The following is a 12037-nucleotide window of genomic DNA, read 5'->3' as shown; positions in this document are numbered from 1 at the left end:
CAAAAATAGAAGACAATAATGACGTGACCCTGGAGGTAATGATCGAAGAATGTCAGCGTCTGATCAATTTAAAAAACGACATCCATCAGGACAGGTCCAAGTGATAAAGAGAGGTTCATCTGCGCAGAGGAAGTTTCGGAAGCGATCGAAGGAGTGTCGAAAAGTTTCGGAGAGCCTAGAAGACGGTAAAAAGGGACCAGCAACACCTTGCTGGAACCAAATACAAATATATATTATATGTATTTGCTGGAACTGTGGTGGAATGCACTTTTCAAAATACTGCAGTTTCCGGAGTCATCGATGTGTCGAGTGTAAGCAGTTTAGCCATAAGGAGGGCTACTGCTTGAGCGCAAAACGGTCATCCAAACCGTCGAGACAGCGAGGAGGTAGATTTTCCACCAAAACAATCGCTCTTTTCGTCGGAAGCGTTCAGAGCAAACGACGCTTCGTACGGGTGGAAATCAACAGCGTCCCAGTACGCCTGCAACTGGACGCAGCGTCAGACATCACCATAGTTTCCGAGCGAGTGTGGAAGCAGCCCGGTAGCCCAGCATTATTTCCGGCGACGCAAATTGCTACATCGGCGTCAGGTGAACAAGTCGAGTTGCAGTACGAGTTTGCATGTGAAGTATCATTCAACGGCTCAGCACATCACGGACAAATTTTTGTATCGAAGCGTCCGCTCAATCTTCTCGGAATCGATTTCATCGACAAATTCAACCTTTGGTCGTTACCGATTGACAACTTTTGTAATAATGTCAACAGAGTTCCGGTCGATGTCAACTCTTTGCAGAAAGCGTACCCCAAGCTCTTCAGTAGTGCATTGGGACTGTGTTCAAAGGCCAAGGTCAAGCTAGTACTGCAGGAGTCATGTCGGCCTGTTTTCCGTCCACGAAGGCCAGTATCCTACGCCATGCTAGCGACAGTTGATCAGGAACTCGATCGCTTAGAACGGCTTCAAATTATTTCCTCAGTTGACTTTTCAGAGTGGGCTGCTCCAATAATCGTAGTCAGGAAGGCGAATGGCAGTATACGTATTTGTGGTGATTATTCCACTGGTCTCAATGAGCGGATTCAGTCGCATCAATACCCGCTCCCATTGCCATAGGACATTTTTTCCAAGTTGGCGAATTGTACAATTTTTAGCCAAATTGATTTGTCAGATGCCTTTTTACAAGTACAACAGGCTGCCACCAGGGGTAAAAGCTGCACCAGGAGCATTTCAGCAGCTAATCGACACCATGTTAGCAGGTATTCCGGGTACATCGGGTTATTTAGACGATGTAATCGTTGGAGGCAAGGACGCTGAGGAGCACTGACAGAATCTGCATGCGGTTTTACAGCGGATTCAAGACTACGGTTTCACCATACGACCAGAGAAGTGTTCGTTTGCGCAACATCAGATCAGGTATTCAGGACTCCTACTGGATCGTCACGGTCTGCGTCCAGATCCAGCGAAGGTTGAGGTCATCAGGAGCATGCCACTCCCAAAGGACCTTACCGGCGTGCGTTCTTTCCTCGGCGCTATAAACTATTACGGGAAATTCGTTTCAAACATGAGGACTCTTCGATATCCACTAGACGAATTACTCAAAACCAGTTCGACATTCCAGTGGACTCCAGAATGCCAGCAGGCCTTCGACAAGTTCAAATCGATTCTGTCCTCTGATCTTTTACTGACACATTATGACCCAAATCTGGAGATAATAGTGTCTGCAGATGCCATCATCCATTGGAATTGGAGCGACAATAAGCCATAAGCTCCCCGACGGCAAGAACAAGGTGATTCAGCATACATCTCGGGCGCTCACAGCCACGGAACAACGATATTTTCAGCCTGATCGCGAAGGATTGGCGATACTCTATGCTGTGACAAAATTTCACAAGTTTGTGTTCGGGAGGCGGTTTAGTCTTCAAACGGATCACGCGCCGCTATTACGAATCTTTGGGTCCAACAAAGGAATACCAGTCTACACTGCTAACCGGCTTCAGCGTTGGGTCCTAACATTGCTCTCATACGATTTCTCCATGGAATACGTCTCGACAACCAAGTTCGGGAATGCCGATGTACTTTCCCGACTCATCAACCACCATGTCAAGCCAGACGAAGACTTCATCGTAGCCTGTACCACCCTGGAAGAAGACTTGAGGTCAGTAGCGGTCAGTATCGTCAAACATTTACCTCTTAGTTTCAGCATGATCAAGGATGCTACCAAGTCCGATTCAATTCTTCGGAAGGTGTACCGTTTCATCCATGACGGCTGGCCAGGTTCCAAGCTAGATGCGCACGATTGGGAGCTGCGACGATTTTACGATCGTCAAGAAGGGTTGTCGATCGTCCATGGCTGCATTATGTTCGGGGCCAGGATCGTGATCCCCGAGCTCTATCGGAAGAGGTGCTTGATTCAACTCCACAAGGGCCATCCGGGAGTGCAACGAATGAAAGCAGTCGCACGCAGCTATGTGTACTGGCCAGGATTGGATGAGACGATAGTCAGTTTCGTTAGGGCATGTCGTCACTGTGCGTCCGCTGCACGGTCCCCGCCTAAAGCAACACCAGAATCTTGGCCGTCAACTACTGGTCCAAGGTAACGTGTTCATGCAGATTATGCGGGTCCGATAGACGGTGAATACTACCTCGTGATTGTCGACGCATATAGCAAATGGCCGGAAATCTTGGCAACTTGGCGAATCACGACGGTAGCAACCATCAACCTATTTCGTTCGGTCTTCGCCAACAAGGGAATGCCTGAGCTCCTCGTCACAGACAACGGAACACAGTTCAAAAGTACAGAGTTCAGCCAGTTTTGTAACGAGAACGGCATTCAGCATCTTACTACGGCCCTTTTTCATCCGCAGTCAAACGGCCAGGCCGAAAGGTATGTTGATACATTCAAACGAGCGGTCAAAAAGATTAAAGAGGGAGAGAACACAATCAACCAAGAAACGTTGGACATATTTCTAATCACCTATCGAGCTACGCCCAACCCAAATGTACCAGACGGGAAAACACCGGCCGAAGCGATGTACAATCGGTCATTACGTACTTCCCTAGACCTACTTCGAGCGCCTTGCAGTCCTGTATCAACAGCTAGTCAAACCAACACTAGTCAACCGAGGTCATTCTAACCGAATGATGCTGTTTACGCAAAGACCTATGCAAACAACAAGTGGACTTGGCAATCTAGAGTTATTGTCGAGAAAATCGGTCAAGTGATGTACAACGTATTGGTGAACAATAAGAAGCTGATTCGGTCCCACATCAACCAGTTGAGGGCCCGATCTGCGTCAGGATTTGAATTAAGGAAACAACAACTGAACCAGTTACCGATCGACATCCTGCTGAACGAATGAAAACAGTATAACCATTCAACGTTAATTGAATCGTCTTCAGATGAATACTTTCCCGAAGATAGATTCTGCCACATTGATGCCAACGGGAAGTCAGCCTTTGCCCCCCCTCATCGGACGGATCTATTTCAACAACATCATCTTCGTCAGCATCGTCGGACTTCCAATCTGCCGGTGATTCATCTCCTGTGGACCAGCCACCTAGGCGCTCTTCGCGAAACCGAAGACCGCCACAATGGTTTCAGGCATACCGCAGATATTAAGGAGAGAGATGATGGAGACACTGGTAACCCTAAACGTAAGTTGCCACAGGGCTCATCGGTGGCAAGCAACTGTCACTCGGATCGACGCCACTAGTGCACTGCGTCACTTCCTGTGTCTTAAGAGAGTCAGAAGTTAAGAGTCAGTCGAGTAGTCACATATTATTTTAATGTATGTCGCGTAATAAATTTTAGTATATCGTAACGTACGTGTTTCTATTAACCAAGCACACCTTGTCACGTTACGACAGATAGGAAGAAACAGAAATAAACCTGGGGCTTTGCAATTGACTGTAATTAGTTTGTCCTCAATTGTCAAGACTTTAATACTACGGTCACACTATGAGTTAAAACGTGTTTTAACGCTATCTTGATGATGTTTTTCTTGTTGCTAATTATTATAACGTGTTTTAACACTGTAGTGTGAACATAGTATAAGCAAATACAAATATATTTGTATTTGGTTTCACCATGATGCACCAACAAATTGAACGAACTCGAGTATCACAAAATTGTGTCGAATGAAATTGATTCTGTTTATTGTGGATCGACCCTAACGCGACATTTTAGATGTTGGCATAGATATTAGGGCGGCGTAGCAGATACCTGTTTTTCTACGTGAATATACAAACTCTGCCTATTTTTGTTTCTCAGTGTGCGGGGATATGACATATGGTCAATGTAATTTAAGTGTGTAAATATAAAAAAACAGACAAATTTTTGTACTGTGCACATTGTTCGCTTGTGTTTGCGCACGGCTGTACGTACACACTAAGCCAGCCAAAAGCTGTTCGGTAATTTCTTTTGACGACTTGTTCAGTAAAGTGATATTTTTACGGAGCTGTCAGCAAATTGTTTAATAATTTGCGGTATAGTTTTCATTTTTTAACGATTTTCAGTAATTTTTCGAATAATTTGCTGAAACCCGTAATATTTTTCACTGAATTTATCAGCACTTCTGTTTTTTTCGGTACATAAACATTATTCAGTAGAATACTGACTGATTATTCGGCAAAATTGTACCAACATTACCGAACTTCGTCAAAAACTTACAAAACAGGTACAGCAAATCATCTGTCAAGTCGCTATTTTCAGAGGAAACTGCTGACTGACCAGTATTTTTTGACGTTTGGATAGAACGGATTGCGGAAAGTTCGGTAACCGAATTGTTTTACTGAATTGATTACCGAACGGTTTGCTGTTCAAAACCCCAGCAAAATTTTACTGTACACAGTAATTCAAATTAAGTGTGTATTATTTTTTGACTATTGAAATCAGAAGCGACTTCGCGAGAAATCGTTAGCTGACGGCGGCTTTTCAAGTGATATTCCCTTGCTGAGATTAGTGGTAAGTGAAGGCAAAGGCCATCCAATGTTTGTAGTGTGAAAAGTTTTCGACGGACTACCTCGATAGTACATGGTGAAACGGTGGAATTGTTTTTTTTAGCAGGATCATGTGCACTGTGTTTAAGTTACTTTGAAGGGGACTAGGCAACAGCAGCAATATTGACAATAATGCATTGGTCATGGGCATTGACTGGCATATTAATTCTGTTTCATTCAAAAACGAGCGAAATATTGACAATCGATTCGTTTATATTGTGAGGGAGTGCTGAAAATTAAGTAGTATTCCAATAAGATTTGTGCACTGAAGACTTCAGTGTAGTTCCAAAAATATTAGTCCCGGTCAAACCCATTCCGGACCCGGTTCGGTATTCTGAATGGAAATCCAGCTCAAATGGAGGAACCGATTCCTACTCGATCGCTTTCGGAATCGGTTGTTGCATGTAAGTTGGAATCTATTCAGGATTCCGAATGGTTGGACCGGGGTGTAAACTGTATAGGATTGACATTGGAACTCCTGTCAATATTTCTGTTGGCGAGAGCTGTTGTGTTAGTGGCAGGAGTTGATGAACTCTCTGACGGTTCCATGCGTTTGGATTAGTGACATCAAAAGGTTGCGGCACATTAAAATCCATCGGTGATGACCTGACTAAAGGGCGTAAGTCGCACCAATATCAAAACGAGAAAAATAATTTTTATTTATTTTATTTATTATTGTAGCGTGTTTTTTGAAAAGGGCCGGTATAGTTATATTGTCAGAATTCGTTATGATGCGTTGTTATGAAAGGCAAAGTGTTTTCTGCTTTGCGGACCCTACACGAGAAAGAAATATTGTCAATAAATATATTAACAAGACAGCTTCAATCCATCAATCCCTTTTAAATTCCACAGAATCAATATTTTCAAGATGACCTTACACCATTAATAATATACGATTTATTGTCAATATTACGGCTCGTGTAGGGTCCGCTTTTCGTCTCCTGCTGCGATCTATGATCGGTGAGTAATGGTTTGTCCGGAATTTCGCCTCAAAGTATTTTGTTTTGTTCGTTTTGACTAAGGGTCGATTTCTTCACCCTCGCTTAGCGCTTAGGCCAAGTTTAAACGTTCTGGTGAACCTGTTTTAAGCGAGGGTGAAGAAATCGGCCCTAAATGTAGTTTCATTCGTCACGTTTCGCCTCAAAGTTCATTTTGACAGTTTGCTTATTGGCCCTAAGATGCATGAATTGGAGGGTTGTGCACAAAACCCGAATAGGTTTACATTAAAATTAAACTTTTCCATAAATGAATTTCAATCGATCGAATCCGTCGACTTGTTTCAGAACTGTGTCTGCGGTACTAATTAATTTTAGTGTAAGTCGCAAGCTGAACATAAACTTGCGGTTGAACTTCTGTCGCTATTGCACATGAGATGTATGTATCTATGTACTTTTCATTTTTCAATAAATTGTGTTTCTGAATCAATAATTTTGGCTAAACAAATGTTATTAATTATTAAATTATAGAGTTAATTTCGATCAATTTATTATGAACCATTTGTTCGGATAAGGCAGTAAAATCAATTTTGAGGGATGGTGTAGAAACGGTCAATATTGTGTAATATCAGTGTTATTTTATTATAAAATTATTGTACTGTGTTAGTGAAAATGGTTTTTGCGATTCACTATATATATATTTTTACTCGGGTCATAATTTATCGCCCTTTTTGAAAATATACATTACTTTAAAAAATCGAGAATGTGGCTACCTTGGTAATCTATGACTTTGGCCGTGCATATGATGTGAGAAAGGAGAAAAATACGGTCAAAGGGAGGTGGGTGAGTTAGGTGAATATAAGAGCCAAACGTTGAGTCTGTGATAGAGGGCAGGCAAGAATATCTTGCTCGTAGAAGGAAGCAGTTTTCCGGTGCTATTGTTTGCGGAAAACTATTGAAGCAGTCCGGCCACTGAACACCAGGTTCTGGAGCGTTGGAGGTTGCTGTAGAATTGTACGTATTTGAGTGCTTTTCAACGAAAATATTAAAATCAAGTTGGGTAAATCTTGTCTCAAAATGGCCGCTTTGATTTATTGGAAAACGGAATTTGAAACTTTTTCCGTCGCAGCTGTAATTCAGCTCGGAAATAGGACGTATTTAAATTGGTGGAAAATCTCAAGGTCTTTTTTGTTTGTGGCACTTTGGGGGTGATGAAACCTGTGACCGATTTCAGCTGGAATCAAATTGTTTGAATGGTGCTCCGCATTTGGATCGATTGAAGAGGAGGAAGAAAATCAGACTCATTCAGTCTTCTATGTAGTGATGAAAATGTTGCAAAAAGCCGAAAACAAAGAAAGAAAAAGTTCTCAGAAATCTCGTTCTTTCCATTTCTCACAGATTCCTGTTTGATGGTTTTTGTTATATAAGGATGTATTCCAACGTTTGCTGAGTTTTGTGGCTGTAGTTTTATGGTCCACATGAATAATATACTTAACAAAAATTATCACTTGTCTACATACAAACTATTTTATTTTGCTTTCTGAATATAGATTCAATACATTTTATTTCAGTTTAATCTAGGACATGTCAACCAGTGCCGGTTCGAGTAGCACTGTCGGCGCTGCGGGTGGTGGTGCCGGTAGCGGAGGCGGTGGTGGAAGTGCTGGCTCGGGTGGCGGACGCCGCAACGGTAATGGACACGGTAGTGGTAGCACCACCCCGGAAGCTCCGTCGGTGCCTAAGCCAGAGACTAAAGAAACAAAGTCGAATCCGAAGATCTCCAAGGCACTGGGAACATCGGCCAAACGTATCCAGAAGGAATTGGCCGAAATCACACTCGATCCACCGCCAAATTGCAGTGCTGGTCCGAAAGGGGACAATCTGTACGAGTGGGTTTCAACCATTCTAGGTCCCCCGGGGTCGGTATACGAAGGCGGAGTGTTCTTCCTTGATATCCATTTCTCGCCGGAATATCCGTTCAAACCCCCGAAGGTAATGTTCTAATGTGTAATTTTTGTAAGTAAAGGTAATGTAAATTTGTGTATCAAAAACAGGTCACCTTTAGAACGAGGATATATCACTGCAACATCAACAGCCAGGGCGTGATTTGTTTGGATATCCTCAAGGACAACTGGTCGCCTGCGCTGACAATTTCTAAAGTGCTGCTTTCCATTTGTTCGCTTCTAACAGACTGTAATCCAGGTAGGGACCGATATCACGCAGGAAACAAGCTTTAAATTGCTTTTTCTAATGTTTCTCAATTTCAGCCGATCCATTGGTTGGGAGTATTGCCACACAATATCTGCAAAATCGGGAAGAGCATGATCGGATTGCTCGCCTGTGGACAAAGCGGTGAGTACTATGTTGTCATAGATTTTGAAAGTTTATTAAAAATATGCAAAGTCCACCACAGTCGCCATTCTCTAAGCAGCTGTTCCAATTTCATTCCTTTTCAATCTCGGTAAATGAGTTGTAACACCTACGAAATCGCCAAGGACTCGTTTTGTAAATGATGACCTTCGTGCATTTGAGTACGCCGTCTAGCGAAGATTTTTTCGGAATATCTTAGATTATCTCGATGTGCATTGGTCTTTTTTGTGGGGAATGCTCACATCATAACTGAAAACGCGCGTAACCTTGCGAAATCCACTTTAGGAACCTCATTGCTTGAAAAATTTGCATAAAAACTCGCACAAAGAAGATATCAATGCAAAGTATGCGGCTTTGAAGTCGGGGGAAGCCTATTTTGCAATCATTCCCCAAAAAGTCACTTATAATCATAGCGGAAGTCAAGTGTTCGTTTTGCATAAAGATTGTTTGAATTAATTTACCCTAAAAAATAGGATATTTATTTGGCATAACGACCATTTAACTTACGATTCATTTGATTAGCTAGAATATGTACAGGTTATTGCCCGAATGGGCACGCAACTAAAATAACGTAAGCACAAATAGTCCAAGCCAAATAATATGAAGTCAATAGACAAGGATATGTGGGGCACTTTAGAAAAGGATTTCTCTGAGATCATACAAAACATTAAGTTAGGTTAAATTGGAGTTAATATTTGTTTCATATATTTTTCAGATATGCTACGTGATTTCCCAGCTCTGACGTTCTGTATATTTTTAAGTGAAAATCAGTAATTTATAAATTATCCATAACGAAGGAAACATACTACAACTAATGATAACCTATTGAAAAGAAAACAAAATTAAGTAGCAGAGAACAACCACACTGTAACGAAATAATTTCAATTTCAAACTGATCGAAGGAATGTAACTAGATTCGCGAAAATATATACAACCAATCGCTAGAACCCACTTCTACAGCGCAAACTTCCCGTTTCTATCATCGATGCAGCAAATTTTCTCATTTTGTTGTATTCATTATTGATATACTTTATTACTGAATGATGGATCGAAATAGGATGAAAGGCAACTGTTTTACGGAAATTTTTGGACATTCGATTTTTTAACGGTCACTGAATCAAGTAACAAACGAAAAGTAAGTGGTGTGTTCGCGTAAAAGCCGATCGATTAAAGCATTCAGTATCCCTAGAACAACAATAATTATGAAGAATAAATATGGAAACTAAACGCCGTTTTTCCGATCTTACACAAGAGCTATAACATACAGAACTCAGCTACAAGACGGACGATACTTCGTTAGAATAAAATCATTTGCTTAGGTTAACTTTACCAATTAATATGTGTAAGCAATGGACTTTAAATTGCTGAAAAAATGAATAACATAATAACAAGCGTGTGGATGTTCGTTTCCATTAGTAATGTGTTTTTTCATTCATCTTTTATTTTTTCTAATTTTCTATACACGCAGTAAGAATTATTTTTGGGGACGTTTCACGCTAAGCTGTTCTTTGAAACTGATTAGATGAGTGTGGTGCAATTGCACATTTTCCATAAAAGACTGAACCACACTGATTAAACGAACAATACGAAGGGCGGTGATGTCGATTACTGGATATCGGAACGTTCTCAAACGGACATTCAAACTATTGTTCCTATGTAGCATCAAACAATTGACCTTTCTACAAAGTTATTTCCTAATTAGAACTGAGAATTTTGATTCGCAGATCTAAGAAATAATCAGCTGTTTCCCAGCTCAAAGAAGAAGAAAAACAATGTTGATGTTTTCAAAACCAGTTCACCAAAACTTCGAGAACAAACGGGGAAAAGAATGTGAATAATGTGATATGTAAAAAACGAATTGAAGCCAACAAGATAAGTAAAATCTCTAAATGGAACAAGCTCCGTTTAGCTAGCTACCGGTCTCAGCCAACCCGCTTATGTTTAGTTCTATGTCACTAAGTTGTTCCTTCTTCAAGATCTCTTCTATTCAAACATTACATGCGAAGCTGAAATTTTTGCCTACTCCACTAGAACGAGACTCCAGATTTGCGAACTTTTTGTTCGCATACTCTACGGGACGGACATGAACAAATTAGAAGAACTTGTAGTACAGCCCCTTCCAATGCTGGGTTGAGATTATCATATTAAAATTATCGATTTTACAGAACAATTTTTTTCAAACATCCGTTAACCAAGAACGATAAGGCGTAAACTGGAAGAAAGAAATCGTATTGAAAAATCAATATTTAAACTATACAAATAATTAAAAGCAGTCAATGTGTAACAAATTGTTGTTTTTCGCAGCATATCACTTTCCCTCAAAATCCTTAGCTTATTTATGTTGCTGAATGGTGAACTATGAACCTAGTTATATACGGTACGCAAACTAGGCTCGATGGAGTATTGGATCATATACATTTGGAGCAACATTGGCTTGATCACTTCAAAACTGCTCTTAACTCCTATTCGACAGCTTTCACGTTGCCACCCGCGTTCCACATTGGCAAAGGCCAAACTGGTGTCGAAGGGTGTCAATTAAGGTTGTTTGGCGAACTCTTGATGGTCACATCATTAGTGTTCCTGCATTAGAATCGGTAGACAGCCTTTTTTTTTGAATTTGAGATTAGAGACTTTATTCGCGCCAGTCGATCTCCATGTATGTCTGATATACCAGTGATGAAAGAAATGGCGGATTCGGTGACAGAAATTCCAGTTCTATGAGGCAATCGACCGACGGTGTCGAAGCACCGAAAATGCCGATACAGATCGTGAGTTTTAAGAGTGAATGTGACACTGCCACTGAAATAAAATCTGTAAGTAGCACTAACATATCTAATATATGTAATTTCAGCTCTAACATTTCATGAACTGTACGGGATGGTGCTTAGCCTGTGGCTTTCGACTGGCATGGTCCACTGTTGTAGGAAAAAATATTCGCGAGTAATGACTAACACTGCTGGTATGTTTACCGTATCCATTTTTTGTTAGGCGAAACTTTGCCACTGCGACCATCATTCAGGTTATCTTTTGTAGCTGTCCCTGTTTGCTCTACATGTTACAAATTGTGCGAATCCAATGTAGTTGGAAGCGAGTTGTTTGTCCACATGTGTCATCCCACCCGGGTAGAACATTATTAATGTAGCTGAGGGTCCGTTTGGGACAGGTATGCCATACCTCGTGAGGCATCATAAGATGCCATCCGAAGTATCGCTCCTGAAGTGAGTACTGCACAATGGCAGAGAATATGTTTCGAGCTCTCGGGTTCGTAGTTACAGAATCGACAAATGTGGGGCCCTATTCTCACAGTCACGTCACCTAGTGACTAGAGCAAAATTTTCTTCTAGTCACCAAGTGACGTGACTGTGAGAATAGGGCCCGTGATCTCGACTTTTGCCATTTTTTGTCAGATGATGCTTAGCAGGACAATGCCCCGTAGACCTGTGTGCTCTTGGAATAAATATTACCCTAACTTCTCTCCAGCTTATAAGTGTGTGCCCAAGCATAAGACTGGACCTCAGGATGTTATGTCGGCCGATTTTTGTAGAAAGAATGTCTGGAAAGTTTCTGATGTTTTCACAAAACTCGCGCAGTGATAGTTACTTAGCCTTTCTCAACTCAGTGTTGTAATTCGTAAGAGCTGTTCTGTAGTTTGACCAGCTACCAGTAATCTTCGCTTCATTGAACAGGCGCTTAGCTTCCTTCCTAAGTGTTGCTAGATTTTTATTCTAACGAATATCAC

The 12037-nt window shown here is 41.4% G+C and overlaps 2 protein-coding genes across 3 annotated transcripts; both read left to right on the top strand.

The window, feature by feature from the left end:
* Positions 1-2028: 2028 nt before the first annotated feature.
* On the top strand, positions 2029-3129 carry LOC131679423 (uncharacterized protein K02A2.6-like). Its single transcript, XM_058960155.1, has 2 exons — positions 2029-2588; positions 2661-3129. Exons 1-2 carry the CDS (start codon positions 2029-2031, stop codon positions 3127-3129), a joined length of 1029 nt encoding a protein of 342 aa, XP_058816138.1.
* A 1736-nt stretch (positions 3130-4865) lies between these two features.
* On the top strand, positions 4866-10586 carry LOC131682718 (ubiquitin-conjugating enzyme E2 E1). 2 transcript variants are annotated; one of them, XM_058964410.1, is made up of 5 exons: positions 4866-4958; positions 7500-7920; positions 7983-8130; positions 8196-8280; positions 9014-10586. In XM_058964410.1, the coding sequence occupies exons 2-5, from the start codon at positions 7513-7515 to the stop codon at positions 9024-9026; spliced, it is 654 nt and encodes a 217-aa protein (XP_058820393.1). In that variant the 5' UTR covers positions 4866-4958; positions 7500-7512; the 3' UTR covers positions 9027-10586. The 2 variants fall into 2 exon arrangements, with proteins under 2 accessions (XP_058820393.1, XP_058820392.1); XM_058964409.1 differs by lacking the exon at positions 4866-4958 and adding an exon at positions 6764-6942.
* Positions 10587-12037: the final 1451 nt, after the last annotated feature.

The sequence above is a fragment of the Topomyia yanbarensis genome, chromosome 2 (genome assembly GCF_030247195.1).
Source record: "Topomyia yanbarensis strain Yona2022 chromosome 2, ASM3024719v1, whole genome shotgun sequence".
Taxonomy (NCBI): Eukaryota; Metazoa; Arthropoda; class Insecta; order Diptera; family Culicidae; genus Topomyia; species Topomyia yanbarensis.
Note: the sequence above shows the minus strand (reverse complement) of the source record. Positions and strands in the feature narration are given on the sequence as shown.

Coding starts and splice junctions, on each gene's coding strand:
- LOC131682718 (XM_058964410.1), top strand. CDS start 7,513: ATGTCAACCAGTGCCGGTTCGAGTAGCACTGTCGGCGCTGCGGGTGGT. Junction 7,921..7,982: donor ATCCGTTCAAACCCCCGAAG/GTAATGTTCTAA, acceptor TATCAAAAACAG/GTCACCTTTAGAACGAGGAT. Junction 8,131..8,195: donor TCTAACAGACTGTAATCCAG/GTAGGGACCGAT, acceptor TCTCAATTTCAG/CCGATCCATTGGTTGGGAGT.
- LOC131679423 (XM_058960155.1), top strand. CDS start 2,029: ATGGAATACGTCTCGACAACCAAGTTCGGGAATGCCGATGTACTTTCC. Junction 2,589..2,660: donor CCGTCAACTACTGGTCCAAG/GTAACGTGTTCA, acceptor CGACGCATATAG/CAAATGGCCGGAAATCTTGG.